This window comes from Aotus nancymaae, unplaced genomic scaffold, assembly GCF_030222135.1.
Source record: "Aotus nancymaae isolate 86718 unplaced genomic scaffold, 86718_ANA_hifiasm-v0.15.2.pri h1tg000030l, whole genome shotgun sequence".
Taxonomy (NCBI): Eukaryota; Metazoa; Chordata; class Mammalia; order Primates; family Aotidae; genus Aotus; species Aotus nancymaae.
Window position 1 is genome coordinate 23,453,206 of NW_026988443.1, and position 14,564 is coordinate 23,467,769.

General features: G+C 49.0%; 1 protein-coding gene across 1 annotated transcript in view; it reads left to right on the plus strand.

Annotated features, from left to right (window-relative positions):
• The first annotated feature begins 349 nt into the window (after positions 1–349).
• Positions 350–14,564, plus strand: part of CDH1 (cadherin 1) — a 90,322-nt gene continuing 76,107 nt past the window's right edge. Inside the window, exons 1-2 of the mRNA XM_064383225.1 lie at positions 350–403; positions 1,222–1,336. Coding sequence (XP_064239295.1) covers positions 350–403; positions 1,222–1,336 — 169 coding nt within the window. The remainder of the gene's footprint in view (positions 404–1,221; positions 1,337–14,564) is intronic.

Consider the following 14,564-nt stretch of genomic DNA (forward strand, 5'->3'; position numbering starts at 1 on the left):
TGTGTGCAGATCCCGTAACCCATCTAGACCCTAGCAACTTCAGACTGGTGGGTCACTCGGTCTGCCGGAGGCCGAGGGGCGGGGCCGTGGGCGGGCCGTCATTCCCGCGGGGGAGGGTTCCGCGCTGCTGATTGGCTGCGGCCGGCAGGTGCGCCCTCAGCCAATCAGCGGAGTCGGAGGCGGTGCCTCAGAGGCTCACCTGGCGGCCGCCGCGCAGACCCACTCAGTGTCGTCGGAGCCTCAAAGCACCTGTGAGCTCGCGAAAGTCCGTTCAGACTCCAGCCCGGCCCAGACCGGCCCGACCCGACCGCACCCGGCCCCCGCCCTCGCTTGGCGTCCCCGGCCGACCATGGGCCCTTCGAGCCGCAGCCACTCCGCGCTGCTGCTGCTGCTGCTGCTGCAGGTACCTCGGGTCCCCGGCCTTGCGAGGGACGCGTTCTGGCCGCACGCTCTGCGCCCCAGCCCCGCGCCCCTTCCTCTCCCGTCGTCACTGCTTCCCTTCTTCCAAGAAAGTTCGGGTCCCGAGGAGCTTAGCGGCCTGAAGCCTCGTGCGCTCCGGACCCCGCAGTGATGGGAGTGGGGAGGTGGTGAGGGGCAAGCGCTGCTTTGCCGCCTCCTTCAGCGGGGGCGCCTGGCCGCGGGCTTCGCGGGGTGGGCTCGGGCGGGCGGTGGGGGCGTGGAGCGAGGTGGAAGGCGGAGTGTGGAGAAGGGGAGCCCCGGTGCCCAAGTCGAGGAGGAGGCAGGAGAGGTAGGGACGATCCCCGAGGGAGGAAGAGGGGCATCCGTAGGAAAAAAGGCACCTGCCATGCGAAGAAAGGTTGTAAATAGGAGTGGGGGTCCTGGGGTTAAGAAAGTGGGGTCGGAGGAGGTGGGAGCGCCCCTTGTTCTGAGGACTAGCGCGTTCCCGGTCTAAGGAAAGTGGGGTTGGGGAGAATGAAGACATCTCCAGTAAAACGAGAAAAGAGACCGGAAGGAAAGGTGGACTAGGTCTAGAGGGGGTGACCCGGCGCCCCCACCCCACCCTGAGAGTTCCTGGGGGCTTGGCCGCCGCGGGTTTCGGGGTAGGGGAGGGTGACGTCGCTGCCCGCCGGGGGCTGGAGGCGGGAGTCCTCCCCAAATCCAGACGCCGGGAGCGAGGGAGGGGCGGCGCTGTTGGTTTCGGTGTGAGCAGGAGGGGACCCTCCGAGTCACCCAGTTCCATCTACCTTTCCCCCACCCCAGGTCTCGTCTAGGCTCTGCCAGGAGCCGGAGCCCTGCCAACCCGGCTTTGACTCCGAGAGCTACACGTTCACGGTGCCTCGGCGGCACCTGGAGAGAGGCCGCGTCCTGGGCAGAGGTGAGAGCGCGCCGCCGGTGTCCATGGGTGGAGTGGGGTGGGGTCGGAAAGGGGCCGAGAAACTGCACTCCCACGCCCTTGGGTTGGAATGGGCAAGCTCCCTCCTTGGCTTAACCGACACCCCTTTGGAATTTACACAGATTTGGGGATCCAAATGTTTACGACTGAGCACTGTGGTGGAGGGGGTAGCCCTGCCTGGTTGTTAACTATGTAATAAAGAAGCAGAGGTTGAGGGCATTTACTAGAAGCCTTCGTGTTTCTCTTATTGCCCTGAGGCACTGTAGAGACAGTGTCTCATTTCAGGCTGCAAAAACCTGCTGGATGTGAAGGCCCGGCGGGAATATTCCCTTTTTACCGATGAGCAAACCGAGGCTCAGAGGGTGACGTCCAGTTGCCCAGGGTCAGCAAAGCAGGTATCTGAACTGGGATCTGACTCCTGCGCTCCATTAAGCACCATCTCTGGAATGACTGAATAGCAACCCTCTCCTGGTTACTGGGCTGGGGCTTTTGTTTATACAGATTAAAGCTTTCTTTTTTAAAGACAAGGTCTTGCTCTGTTGCCCAGGCTGGAGTGCAGTGGTGCAATCATATAGCTTACTGCAGCCTCCGTCCTCTGTGCTCAAGTGATCTTTCCCACCTCAGCCTCCCTAGTAGCTGGTATCACAGGCGTGTTATATATATATTTTTTAAGACGAAGTTTCACTGTTGTTGCCCAGCCTGGAGTGCAGTGGCATGATACCTGCTCACTGCAACCTCTGCCTCCCGGGTTCAAGCGATTCTCCTGCCTCAGCCTCCCGAATAGCTGAGATTACAGGCGCCCACTACTGCACCCAGCTAATTTTTGTATTTTTAGTAGAGACGGGGTTTCATCATGTTGGCCAGGCTGGTCTCTAACTCCTGACAGGTAATCCACCTGCCTCTACCTCCCAAAGTGCTGGGATTATAGGCGTGAGCCACCGTGGCCAGCCAGGAATAATGATATTTTTTAAAAAGCATGGTAGTTCTGACTCAGGATAAAAATGCATACAAACATCCAAAGTACTTCTAGGCCTTATCGTTGTGATAATCTAGAGTTTGCTTTGTTCCGCTTGACTGTTGTCCAGGGAACAAGGGAAGGGGCTAGTTTCTCTTCTGGTTTCACTGAATCCCAGGTGCTTACTTTATATCAAACTACTTTCTCCTCTCTCATGATTTCAGTTGATTGGGTGAGTATCACAATAAAATACATTTTTTTAAAGAGAAATCACCCACATTTCCCCTGCCGGAACACCTCCACTGTGTCTGTTCTTCCAGTCTTTGGCCATGTGAATCTTTTTTTTTCCCCCAAAACTCCTGAGAATATTCCAAGTAATGGCCACATGGATCTTTAGCAATCATGCTGTTGTTTTAAATTTATTTTGAACTTTGGAAGTCGTTTGAATAGTGGGTGGCGGTTTTTTTTTTTGGAGACAGTTTCACTTTTGTTGCCAGACTGGAGTGCAATGACCTGATCTCAGCTCACCATAACCTCCAACTCCCAGGTTCAAGCAATTCTCCTGTCTCAGCCTCCTGAGTGGCTGTCATTACAGGCATGCACCACCATGCCCTGCTAATTTTGTATTTTTTTTTTGAGACGGAGTTTCGCTCTTGTTACCCAGGCTGGAGTGCAATGGTGCGATCTCGGCTCACCGCAACCTCCGCCTCCTGGGTTCAGGCAATTCTCCTGCCTCAGCCTCCTGAGTAGCTGGGATTACAGGCACGTGCCACCATGCCCAGCTAATTTTTTGTATTTTTAAGTAGAGATGGGGTTTCACCATGTTGACCAGGATGGTCTCGATCTCTTGACCTCGTGATCCACCTGCCTCAGCCTCCCGAAGTGCTGGGATTACAGGCGTGAGCCACCGCACCTGGACCTGTATTTTTTTTTTTAATAGAGATGGGGTTTCTCCATGTTGGTCAGGTTGGACTTGAACTCCCCACCTCAGGTGATCCGCCCGCCTCAGCCTCCCAAAGTGCTGGGATTACAGGCATGAGCCTGAGTGGCATTTTTTACAGAGAAGCTACAGCTTGATTGATGAAGCATATTTGCTTTGTGTGCTCTAGAGCTTTCTATTGAATCAGAAGTTGCCTCAACTCCTGGGCTCAAGTGATTCACCTGCCCTGGCCTCCCAAAGTGCTGGGGTTACAGATGTGAGCCATTGTGCAGCCTTGGATATTTTGATGTCAATAGGCATTGAGGATTGGCTTCTCTGGGGAGGCAAATTTGATCCAGCCTTGGAGAGCAAGGCAGGGGCTAGAAACGAGCTTGTATTTGAGCGTGTGTCTGGGGTGTCCCAGTGCTAAGGCTGGTGACTTTGTTTTCCTGCACCAGGATAGTTGGTAGCACCGAGGGTGGGTTGGTCTGGTTTTTATTTCTCCCTTCTAAGCTCCTGTGTCTGACCAATAATAATATTATTACATATTAATATTAATAGTTTGATAATTCAATAGTGACACGTCTTCACTTTTGCCTCAGACTCTGGGGCAAGTGCTTCACATATTTAACCTCATTTAGTCTTCACTAGAACATTAGGACGGTGGGCACTATTCTTCCTATCTCACAAGTGAGGAAACTGAGGCATAAAGGAATTCCATGATCTGCTGAAAGATCTACAGTTGTTCTTTTCTCTTCCTTTTTCTCCTTGTTTTTCACCTCAACAATCTGAAAAAACAAAAACAAAAAAGGTGTTTGGGGAATTACTGTCCCATGAAGTAAGCTGAGAATGGAGGTGTTGATAGGGTGAGGCCTCCAAGAGGGGCTAGTGATGATGGAGATGGGTCAGACCAGGTGGGAGGTGGCGGTGGACCTTGAGGCTGATGGTTTAGTGGGAAGAGGCGGCCTCCACGCAGAATCCTCAGGCCACTGGTGTGGTTGGTTTTAGTTCCCTTTATGTTCACAGATCTCACTCCCACACAGCAGATTTCGGGACATTTTATATATATATATATATATATATATATATATATATATATATATATATATTTGGCTTTTTTGGACTGTGGAATCTACTTGTACCAGTCCAATGTGGAATTGCCCCAGGATGGAAGTGCCCTTCTGGTAAAATCACACATTCCATCTCAGGAACTGGCTTGTGATTTTAAAAGGCAGCTAGGATTTGGGATGTGGCCTAGCTCTCCTTGGACAGTGCAGGGAAATGAAGGGATGGATATAACATTGGCATCAGGTTTAGACATTGGCTTCATGGAGAATTTACTCTGTGGGAATTCTGAAACTTGAAACCTGTCACTTTTTGTGCACAGGTAGCTGTAGGGTCTTTGTCATTTTTGTTTTTTGAGATTGAGCCTCACTCTGTTGTCTAGGCTGGATCTTGGCCCACTGCAACTTCTGCCTCCCAGATTCAAGCGATTCTCCTGCCTCAGCCTCTGGAGTAGCTGTGATCACAGGCGTGTGCCACCACACCTAGCTAATTTTTGGTATTTTTAGTAGAGACGGGGTTTCACCATGTTGGCCAGGCTGGTCTCGAACTCCTGACCTCAGGTGATTTGGCCTCCTAAAGTGCTGAGATTACAGGCATGAGCCACCACGCCTGGCCAGCTGTAGGGTCTTAACCGAACTCAGGGGACTTTGTAGTGGTTTGCTAGGGTCAGTCTCTGCCCCTTTCCATGGCTGACTCCACGATCTCAACATTATATTTATTCCATTGGTTCCTCTCTAGCTTCTAGAATGAAGATCGTTAAAAGAAACAAGAAAACTCAACTGTAATAAGCCAATTCTTTAGAGTTGCTGCTTATTTTCCTTCCTCTCAGCACACACTGGTTTGAGAAACCCAGGCTGTTAGACAGTTTGGGATCTCGGAAGTATTAGCCTAGTGACCACAACTGTAAGTTGATTCAGGGGTGGAAAAAAGCTGGCAGGCTTTCCAGTGATTGATTTCTTCCCTTGCTTGCTCTACAATCTGGCCTTGGGAACACAGGGCCTATATTTCAGGGTTGAGCTTTGGCTGCTTGAGGGGTTGACCTAGTTCACAAGCACCCACCTGTGTGGATTAAATACACCCATTTCCCTTTTTTTCTTTTTTTCTTTTTTGAGACAGAGTCTTCCTCTGTCGCCCAGACTGGAGTGCAGTGACATGATCTCGACTCACTGCAACCTCCGCCTCGTGGGTTTCAGCAATTCTGCCTCAGCCTTCTGAGTAGCTGGGACCTACAGGTATGCACCGCCATACCCAACTAATTTTTGTATTTTCAATAGAGATGGGGTTTCACCATGTTGGCCAAGCTGGTCTCGAACTCCTGGCCTCAGGTGATCTGCCCGCCTTGGCCTCCCTAAGTGCTGGGATTATAGGCATGAGCCACCGGGCCCGGCAGTTTTTTCTCCTTTCTAAAGTACCTGTTGAAAGGTGCAGAAAACAGTATGCAGGCCCCCTAATACAATTAGGCTTTTAAAAGGCAAAACTGGAAACCAGCTTTGAGATCACCTTACATCATCAGATCGCCACTCCCCCGCCCCTCAAACTCTTAACAGTCATTTCACCAATTACTCATGTCTGTGACAAAGGTTGATCTGAGCTTACTGGGAAAGGAGACCAGTGGGGCACCCTCCTGGCCTTGCCTTTGTATCTCTGGAGGAGCGGAGGTGGAAGGCCCGGCAAGGCCATGTAAGGAAGGCTGGCTGCTACTTCCTCCCAGTGGGGCCCTGCCTGCCCCTCTCTGCCAGGTGGTTATGGAATTTCCTGTTTGCTCTCCAGGGGTTTTTATTGGGTGAGGCTTTTTTTCTGAAATGCTCACCTTGGTGTCTGTTGCACATTCCCTTCCAAGGTAGCCCCAGATAAGCCAGAGGCTTATTGACCTCATGATCCACCCGCCTCGGCCTCCCAAAGTGCTGGGATTATAGACGTGAGCCACCGCGCCCGGCCAATAAAATTTCTTTTAGAGACAGGAATCTCCTATCTCCCAGAATCTGTGCAAACCCTAAAATCCCTGAGAAGTACCTGTCCCAATCCAATCCTTGCTGGGTTTCTTTCTTTCTTTTTTTTTTTTTTTGAGATGGCGTGTCGCTGTTGCTCAGGCTGGAGTGTAGAGGTTCAACCTGGGCTTATGGCATCCTCTGCCTCCCACAATCGAGCAATTCTCCAGCCTCAACCTCCCGAGTAGCTGGGATTACAGGTGTGCACAAGCACACCCAGCTAATTTTTGTGTTTTTACTAGATTTGGGGTTTCGCCATGTTGTTCAAACTGGTCTTGAACGCCTGAGCTCAAAGTGATCTGCCTGCCTCAGCCTCCCAAAGTGCTGGGAGTACAGGTGTGAGCCACCGTGCCCAGCCTTTTACTGTGTTTCTATTCTGCCTCAACCCCATCTCCTTTGAGGGCACAAGGCTTTCAAGGAGGAGAATGAAATTGTTCCACAATGGCTGTTTGGGATCCTTCAGCGAGAAGCACAGGAAAGCCAGGTTTGAATTTTAGCCACTAGCTATACGACTTTGGATAAGTCACTTTACTTCTGTAAGCCTTAATTTCCCCACCTATAAAATGGGGCAGCCATACTTATTGATCTGTTATGAGAATTATGTATGCATATTCATCCATTTAGTTCACAAAGGTGAGTGCCTATTGTGTATTAGCACCAGGCTAGAACCTGAGGTTATGGCAGATTGGATGGAACATACATGCGAGTCGGAAGGAATGTAAAGAGAGAAAACAGAATAATTTCAGCAGTGGCTGATATTTCTCAGGGACACAGTAAACTCTCAATGTGCTTTTGAGCAAACGAATGAACACATGAATAAATCACTATCTTGACTGATGTTTTTCCCTCTCAAACTCTCTGGACTTGGTCCAGCCCTTAAGATTGATTGTAAATAAGCAGGGAAGAATTTGTTCTGTTAGAACCTTGCGTTATGTTCTGTGTGTCCTGGGCATACTGTGCTCTGAGCGTCCCTCTGGACTGCTGTGGAGGGCAGAGAGGGAGTCCTCAAACCTGAATCTGGAAACAGGAGGAAATATTGTCATTTTAAAATATTTTCCACTTTTGGTCAATTAAAAAATCTGTGGTACAGGCTCTCTCGCTGGCTCGATCTTTATCTCTCTGTCCCAATCTCTAACCCCATCTCTATTTCTAGCTGTCTATCTCTTTTTCTCTCTCCTCCTCTTTGTTAATGTAAGTTGCCCTAGGCCAGGGATCCCAGTGCCCCAGCTGGTTCTTGTTACTGTTGGGGGGCCTTGGGCCTCCTTCTTTTCTGCACTTTTCATCTTACCCCTTCCTTCCTCTTTCCTGCCTCCAATCCTCCACTTCTGCCCAAGGTTTGGGCAGCATCTCCTCCAAATTTAGAGGGTTCTTGAGTCAGACTGCCTAGGAACATAAGCTCAGGACTTAGTTTCCCTCTCTGTAAAATGGGCATAATAGTATGGAAACACCATAGGATGATGTGTCAAGTGTTCAGTGAATATTAAACATTAGAGTCCCTGGAGGACTTGGTGCTTTCTGTGTGAGAGTCTCCCAGTTTTTACCTTTGGATCAAAGATCCCCTGCACTCCCTCTCGCCCAGCAAACCAGCCAAACCAGTTTCCTCACCCTGCCTGTTTCTGTGTTAAGCAAACAGTACACTGCAAACAGTGACTAAGCCTAGTGCCTTTGTTAGGAAGAAACTGGCATTTTCTTTTTTTTCATATATATATATATATATATATATATATATATATATATATATATTTTATTATTGTATTTTAGGTTTTGGGGTACATGTGAAGAACATGCAAGATTGTTGCATAGGTACACACGTGGCAGTGTGATTTGCTGCCTTCCTCCCCTTCACCTATATCTGACATTTCTCCCCATGCTATCTCTCCCCGACTCCCCACACCCTGCTGTCCCCTCCCCTATTTCCCCCTAACAGACCCCAGTGTGTAGTGCTCCCCTCCCTGTGTCCATGTGTTCTTATTGTTCAACACCCGCCTATGAGTGAAAACATGCGGTGTTTGATTTTCTGTTCTTGTGTCAGTTTGCTGAGAATGATGGTTTCCAGCTTCATCCATGTCCCTACAAAGGACACGAACTCATCGTTTTTGATGGTGCTTTCTTGCTTGCTGCTATGCAGGGTGCTCAGGGTGGATAGGAACGGGTTTGCCATGGCTTAGGAAAGGGGACCTGCCCATAGAGGTTGTGTAGAACTGGGGTGGGAGGAGTGGGGCAAGGAGCAGCTAGGGCTGGGAGAGTCAGGATGATCTTGAACTTGTCAGCTTCTGCGTGGCTTTTAAAAGTATTTCAGGCCAGATCCCATGGCTCACAGTGCTTTGGAAGGCTGAGGCTGCAGGATCACTTGAGCCTAGGAGGTTGAGACAGCCTGAGCAACATGGCGAGACCTCTGTCTCTACAAAAATTAAAAAAAAAAAAAAATGTAGCCTGACATGGTGGCCTGTAACTGTGGTCCTAGCTACAAAAAATGCAAATATTTGCTGAGTGTCATGGCATGTGCATGTACTCCCAGCTACTCAGGAGGCTGAGATAGGAAGATTGCTTGAAGCCCAGGAAGTTGAAGCTGCAGTAAGCCATGATTGCACCATGGCACTCCAGCTTGGGTGATTGATAGAGAGAGACCTTGCCTCGAAAAAAAGAAAGTATTTAATGATACACATGCCTAAGAATACCTGTCTATTCTCCTGCTGCCAAAAACACTCTGTCCCAGCCCCTGAGACCCTTGTGGCTAAAAATCAAATCACCTGGGGCACTTCATACAGACTTGCCCTCTTGCAGATTCACTGAGAGCCCATCTCTGAGGTTCGAGATCTGAACTTGACTGTTTTTTTTTTTTTTTTTCTTTGAGACAGAGTCTTGCCTTGTCACCCAGCCTGGAGTACAGTGGTGCAATCTCGGCTCACTGCAACCTCCACCTCCCAGGTTCAAGCAATTCTCTTGCCTCAGCCTCCTGAGTAGCTGGGATTACAGGCACCTGCCACTATGCCCAGCTAATTTTTATATTTTCAGTAGAGAGGGGTTTCACCATGTTGATCAGGCTCTTGAGTATCTGGGATTACAGGCATGCACCACCTTGCCCAGCTAATTTTTGAATTTTTAGACAGGGTTTCACCATGTTGATCAGGCTGGTCTTGAACTCCTGACCTCATGATCCACTTGCGTCAGCCTCCCAAAGTGCTGGGATTACAGGCCTGAGCCACCGTGCCTGGCTGACTTTTTTTTTTTATGATGAAGTCTTGCTCTGTCACCCAGGCTGGAGTGCAATGGCATGATCTCAGATCACTGCAACCTCCACCTCCTGGGTTCAAGCAATTCTCCTATCTCAGCCTCCTAAGTAGCTGGGATTACAGGCACCCACCACCATGCCTGGCCAATTTTTTTGTATCTTTTTTTTTTTTTGAGATGGAGAGTTGCTCTGTCGCCAGGCTGGAGTACAGTGATGCAATCTCGGCTCACTGCAACCTCTGCCTCCTGGGTTCAAGTGATTCTTCCGCCTCAGCCTCCTGAGTAGCTGGGACCACAGGCACATGCCACCACGCCCGCCTAATTTTTGTATTTTTAGTAGAGACGGGGTTTCACCATGGCCAGGATGGTCTCAATCTCTTGACCTCGTGATTCACCTGCCTCAGCTTCCCAAAGTGCTGGGATTACAAGCGTGAGCCACCGCGCCCAGCCATTTTTTTGTATCTTTGTAGAGACATGGTTTCACTGTCTTGGCCGGGCTGGTCTCAAACTCCTTACCTCAAGTGATCCACATGCCTCGGCCTCCCAAAGTGCTGAGATTGCAGGCGTTAGCCACCATGCCCAGCCTTGAACTTGCCATTTTTAAAAGTTCTTCAGGCCAAGTGTGGTGGCTCATGCCTGTAATGCCAGCATTTTGGGAGGCCCAGGTGGTCAGATCACAGGGTCAGGAGCTCGAGAACAGCCTGACCAACGTGGTGAAACCCCATCTCTACTAAAAATACAAAAATTAGCTGGGCGTGGTGGCATGTGCCTATAATACCTGTAATCCCAGCTACTTGGGAGGCTGAGGCAGGAGAATCACTTGAACTTGGGAGGCAGAGGATGCAGTGAGCCGAGATCGTGTCACTGCGCTCCAGCCTGGGTGACAGAGTGAGATTCTGTCACAAAAATAAATAAATAAATGCTATCTGCTGCCACCCAACGCATTTCCCTGGACAACCCCAGGGGCTAGATGTTTGATAAGTAAATACCCCCATTCAGGATGTGGGTACCTGGTTTTCCAGTCAGAGGCCAGGGATCCCAGGGCACACCCTTGATGAGGGAGGGATGAGGCTGGTGCTTCTGCCATGCCCAGGATTGAGAACTCTGTGAGTGCAAATGGGGGTGGATGCAAGTCTGGGTGCTGTGGCTCACGCCTATAATCCCAGCACTTTGGGAGGCCGAGGTGGGCAGATCACTTGAGGTCAGGAGTTTGAGATCAGCCTGACCAACATGGTGAAATCCCATCTCTACTAAATATAAAAGAATTGAGGTGGATGGGTGTGGAAGTGAGGGACCCAGAGAAGTAGCCAGTGCACCTAGGGATAAGACTCACCCCTGCCCTCAGGGAGATTCCAGAAAAGATCTGAGAGATACCTCTCAGCAGGTAACTCCAGTAGGCTCTGAGAATGCCATTGGAGTGAGAATGTGTTCAGAGGATGCCAGGAGTGGTCAGTTTCACCTGCTGGGCCTTGATGAGTAAGAGGGCGTCAGCCATGCAAGGAAAGAGAAAGGGCCCTCCAGGAGGAGGAAGTGAGGTGCCCAAAGGTGTGGCCAGGTCATGGAGGCAGAAGGCTAGAGGAGGAGAGTCCCAGGATAAGGCTGCAGAGGCAGCTGGGCCAGGTTATCTCTGGTCCTTGGGCTGTGGGTCATGGAGGGTTTTCTCTCATGGGCAAATTAATCACTCAGTTAAAACATAAATTTAAATACATATCTTCATATATATATGGAAAAGTTTATATATGTGTCTATTTGGCAGACAGTGAAGTATCCTTCCCACCCCAATCCACTCTTCCCCCAGTTCTTCCCCAGGGCACAGGGAATTGATTTCAATAGTCTCTTGTGTATCCTTTTCAGGGTTTCCTTATGGAAATGCAAACGTAGTCTTGTTTCTTTATGCCAGTGTAAATTCGTAACATATGATCCTTATACACAAAACATAGCGTATGACAGCACTGCTCTGTACCTTGTTTTTCTCCCAACAATATATCTGTATGTCCTCTTTCTCTCCACACATATCTTCCTTAGACCGCTTCTTGCTCTGTTGCCCAGGCTGGAGTGCAGTGGCGCACTCTCAGCTCGCTGCAACCTCTACCTCCCAGTTCAAGTGATTCTCCTGCCTCAGCCTGCCAAGTAGCTGAGACTACAGGTGCATGCCACCACACCTGGCTAATTTTTGTATTTTTAGTAGAGACAGAATTTCATCATGTTGGCCAGGCTGGTTGGTCTCAAATTCCTGGGCTCAAGCAGGCAACCCGCCTTGGCCTCCCAAAGTGCTGGGATTACAGGCGTAAGCGATCACGCCTGACCAATAAGACAGTTATGATTTGGGGGAAGGTTTCCAGCACCTAAGTGGTTCTAAACAAAAAGTAATGCCAGAAGCTTCTAGAATGTTCCTTTGCACCAACACTGGAAACAGGAGAAAGATGAACAAGTTGGGGGAGGAAAATTAGTTCTTGGTGAGGAATATGTTGAGTTTGAGTGTCTGAAGGACCCAGAAGTGGAGTTACCAAAGAGGTATTTGAGAATGTCAGCTCTGAGCTTGGAAGAATGTGAAGTACCAGTTTAAAGGATTTGTATAGTATAGTGGTCTTTTTTCCTTAATCTTCTATCAATAGATACAGAGTTTTCAGAGACTTCATGGGCTGGAGGATTAAATGATAGAAGGCGTTTATTTGGAGAGTGTTTACTGGAAGGTGGTCAACAGATGAAAGACAAATATTTGTATCCATTTGCACAGAGTTAGAGAATGGTCCTGCCAGCCACCCTGCAGACTTGACAGTTAATTCTTGCTATGGCTCAAGGTGGGAACTGAGGTGGGAACTGTCATCATCCCCTACTCTAGAAGAGAAATCAGGCTCAGAGAGGTTGCACTGCTTGCCCCAAGTCACCCTGACAGGTAATGGCAGTGCTGGGGCTGCAGCCCAGGCCTTTTGTCTTCCAAAACCAGATCTCTCATCCAGTTTCCTCTACTACCCTGTTGCCAAACTCAGTACCTCCAGCGAGACTTGATTCACCTTTCTTTTTTTTTTTTTTTTTTGAGATGGAGTTTTGCTCTTGTTGCCCAGGCTGGAGTGTAGTGGCGCAATCTCGGCTCACTGCAACCTCCACCTCCCAGGTTCAAGCGATTCTCCTGCCTCAGCCTCCCAAGTAGCTGGGATTACATGCATACACCACCACACCCGACTAATTTTTTTTGAATTTTTAGTAGAGATGGGGTTTCTCCATCTTGGTCAGGCTGGTCTTAAACTCCCAACCTCTCAGGTGATCCACCTGCCTCGGCCTCCCAAAGTGCTGGGATTACATGTATAAGCCATCATGCCCCACTTTGATTCACTTTTCTAAGGGAAACAAATTCCATCTCTCTCTTTGGAGAAGCTGTCATTATACCTTTTGCATCTCACTTATTTTGTGTGTGTGTGTGTGTGTGTGTGTGTGTGTGCGTGTACACGCACACATACAGAGTCTTGCTCTGCTGCTCGGGCTGGAGTACAGTGGTGCCATCACAGCTCACTATCACCTTGAACTCCTGGGCTCCAGCAATCCTCCCATCTTGGCATCTCAAAGTGCTGGGATTACAGGTGTGAGCCACCAGACCCAGCCTGCCTCTCACTAATTTTATTTGTGATACTAGAATTGTTTTTTTGTTTGTTTGGCCTTTGGAATGCCTCTTCTGTCTTTTGCTTATGGGCAGTTTCAGCCTGTTTCCCTCTTGACCTTCACTTCCAAATAAATGCTAGCGGAACAGCACTCTCTTCCTTTTGGTCTCTTTCAACTCTCTGAGTCCCAGAAAATCCACTTGTATTGGTCTTCAAGACTTGGCAGAGTGGGGACAGGAAAACCATCCTAAAGAAACTCTTGTTCTGGGGCCAGGCGCGGTGGCTCACGCCTGTAATCCAAGCACTTTGGAGGCCAAGGTGGGTGGATCACCTGAGGTTGGGGGTTCAAGACCAGCCTGATCAACATGGTGAAACCCGCCTTTAAATTAAAAAAAAAAAAAAAAAGAAACTCTTGTTCCACATGAGATCTACTCAAGGTGCTTGGGCCAGGCAAGCACCTGGGTGTGGCTCTTGCTGCTGAAAGAGGGAAAGTTACTACTGGGACCTAATGGGGCCTACCTAGAAGGGCTGAACCTGTTCCACATGAGCAAGATCATAAACGGTGGCCAGCTCAGGACCCCATGAGGTAATTGGCCTAGTTCTAGATAATAATTTGCTGGCTTTGTAATTAGGAGAGCTTGTAACAAGCCAAAAACCTTTCAGATTTATTTTACCTGGGCAAGTTCATGAAGAAGAGCACCTGCTTCTGTAGTTTGGCATTCAGGTATGCCTGTGCACCTTCTCTCTTTTTATTTTATTTTATTTTTCAAGAAGGAGCTCCGCTCTTGTTGCCCGGGCTGGAATGTAATGGCACCATCTCAGCTCACTGCAACCTCCACCTCCAGGTTCAAGCGATTCTTTTTTTTTTTTATTTATTTTTTTATTTTATAAAGATGGGGTTTCACCATGATGGCCAAGCTAGTCTTGAACTCCTGACCTCAGGTGATCCACCCACCTCAGCCTCCCAAAGTGCTAGGATTACAGGCGTGAGCCACCGTGCCCAGTCAAGCGATTCTTATACCTCAGCCTCCAGAGTAGCTGGGATTACAGGCACCCACCACCACACCTGGCTAATTTTTGTATTTTTAGTAGAGATGGGGTTTCACCATGTTGACCGGGCTGGTCTTGAACTCCTGACCTCTAGTGATCTACCTGCTTCAGCCTCCCAAAGTGCTGAGATTTCTGGCTCATGCCTGATCTGGACCCCCTATTTATGATAGTAAAGTTTGCCCTCAGTCCTCCCCATCTCTTTTGCTTAATTTTCCTCTAGAACTTTTCACTGTCTAACACGCTATGTATTTCACTTATTTCTCCTGTTCACTTTCTGTCTCCTCCCACTAGAATAGAAGATACAGGAGGCCAGGGATTTTTGTCTTTTCTTTTGTACTTGGGCTGTATTGCAGCTAGACTAGTGCTTGGTACATAATAAGGTCTTAATAAATATCGGAAGGAATGA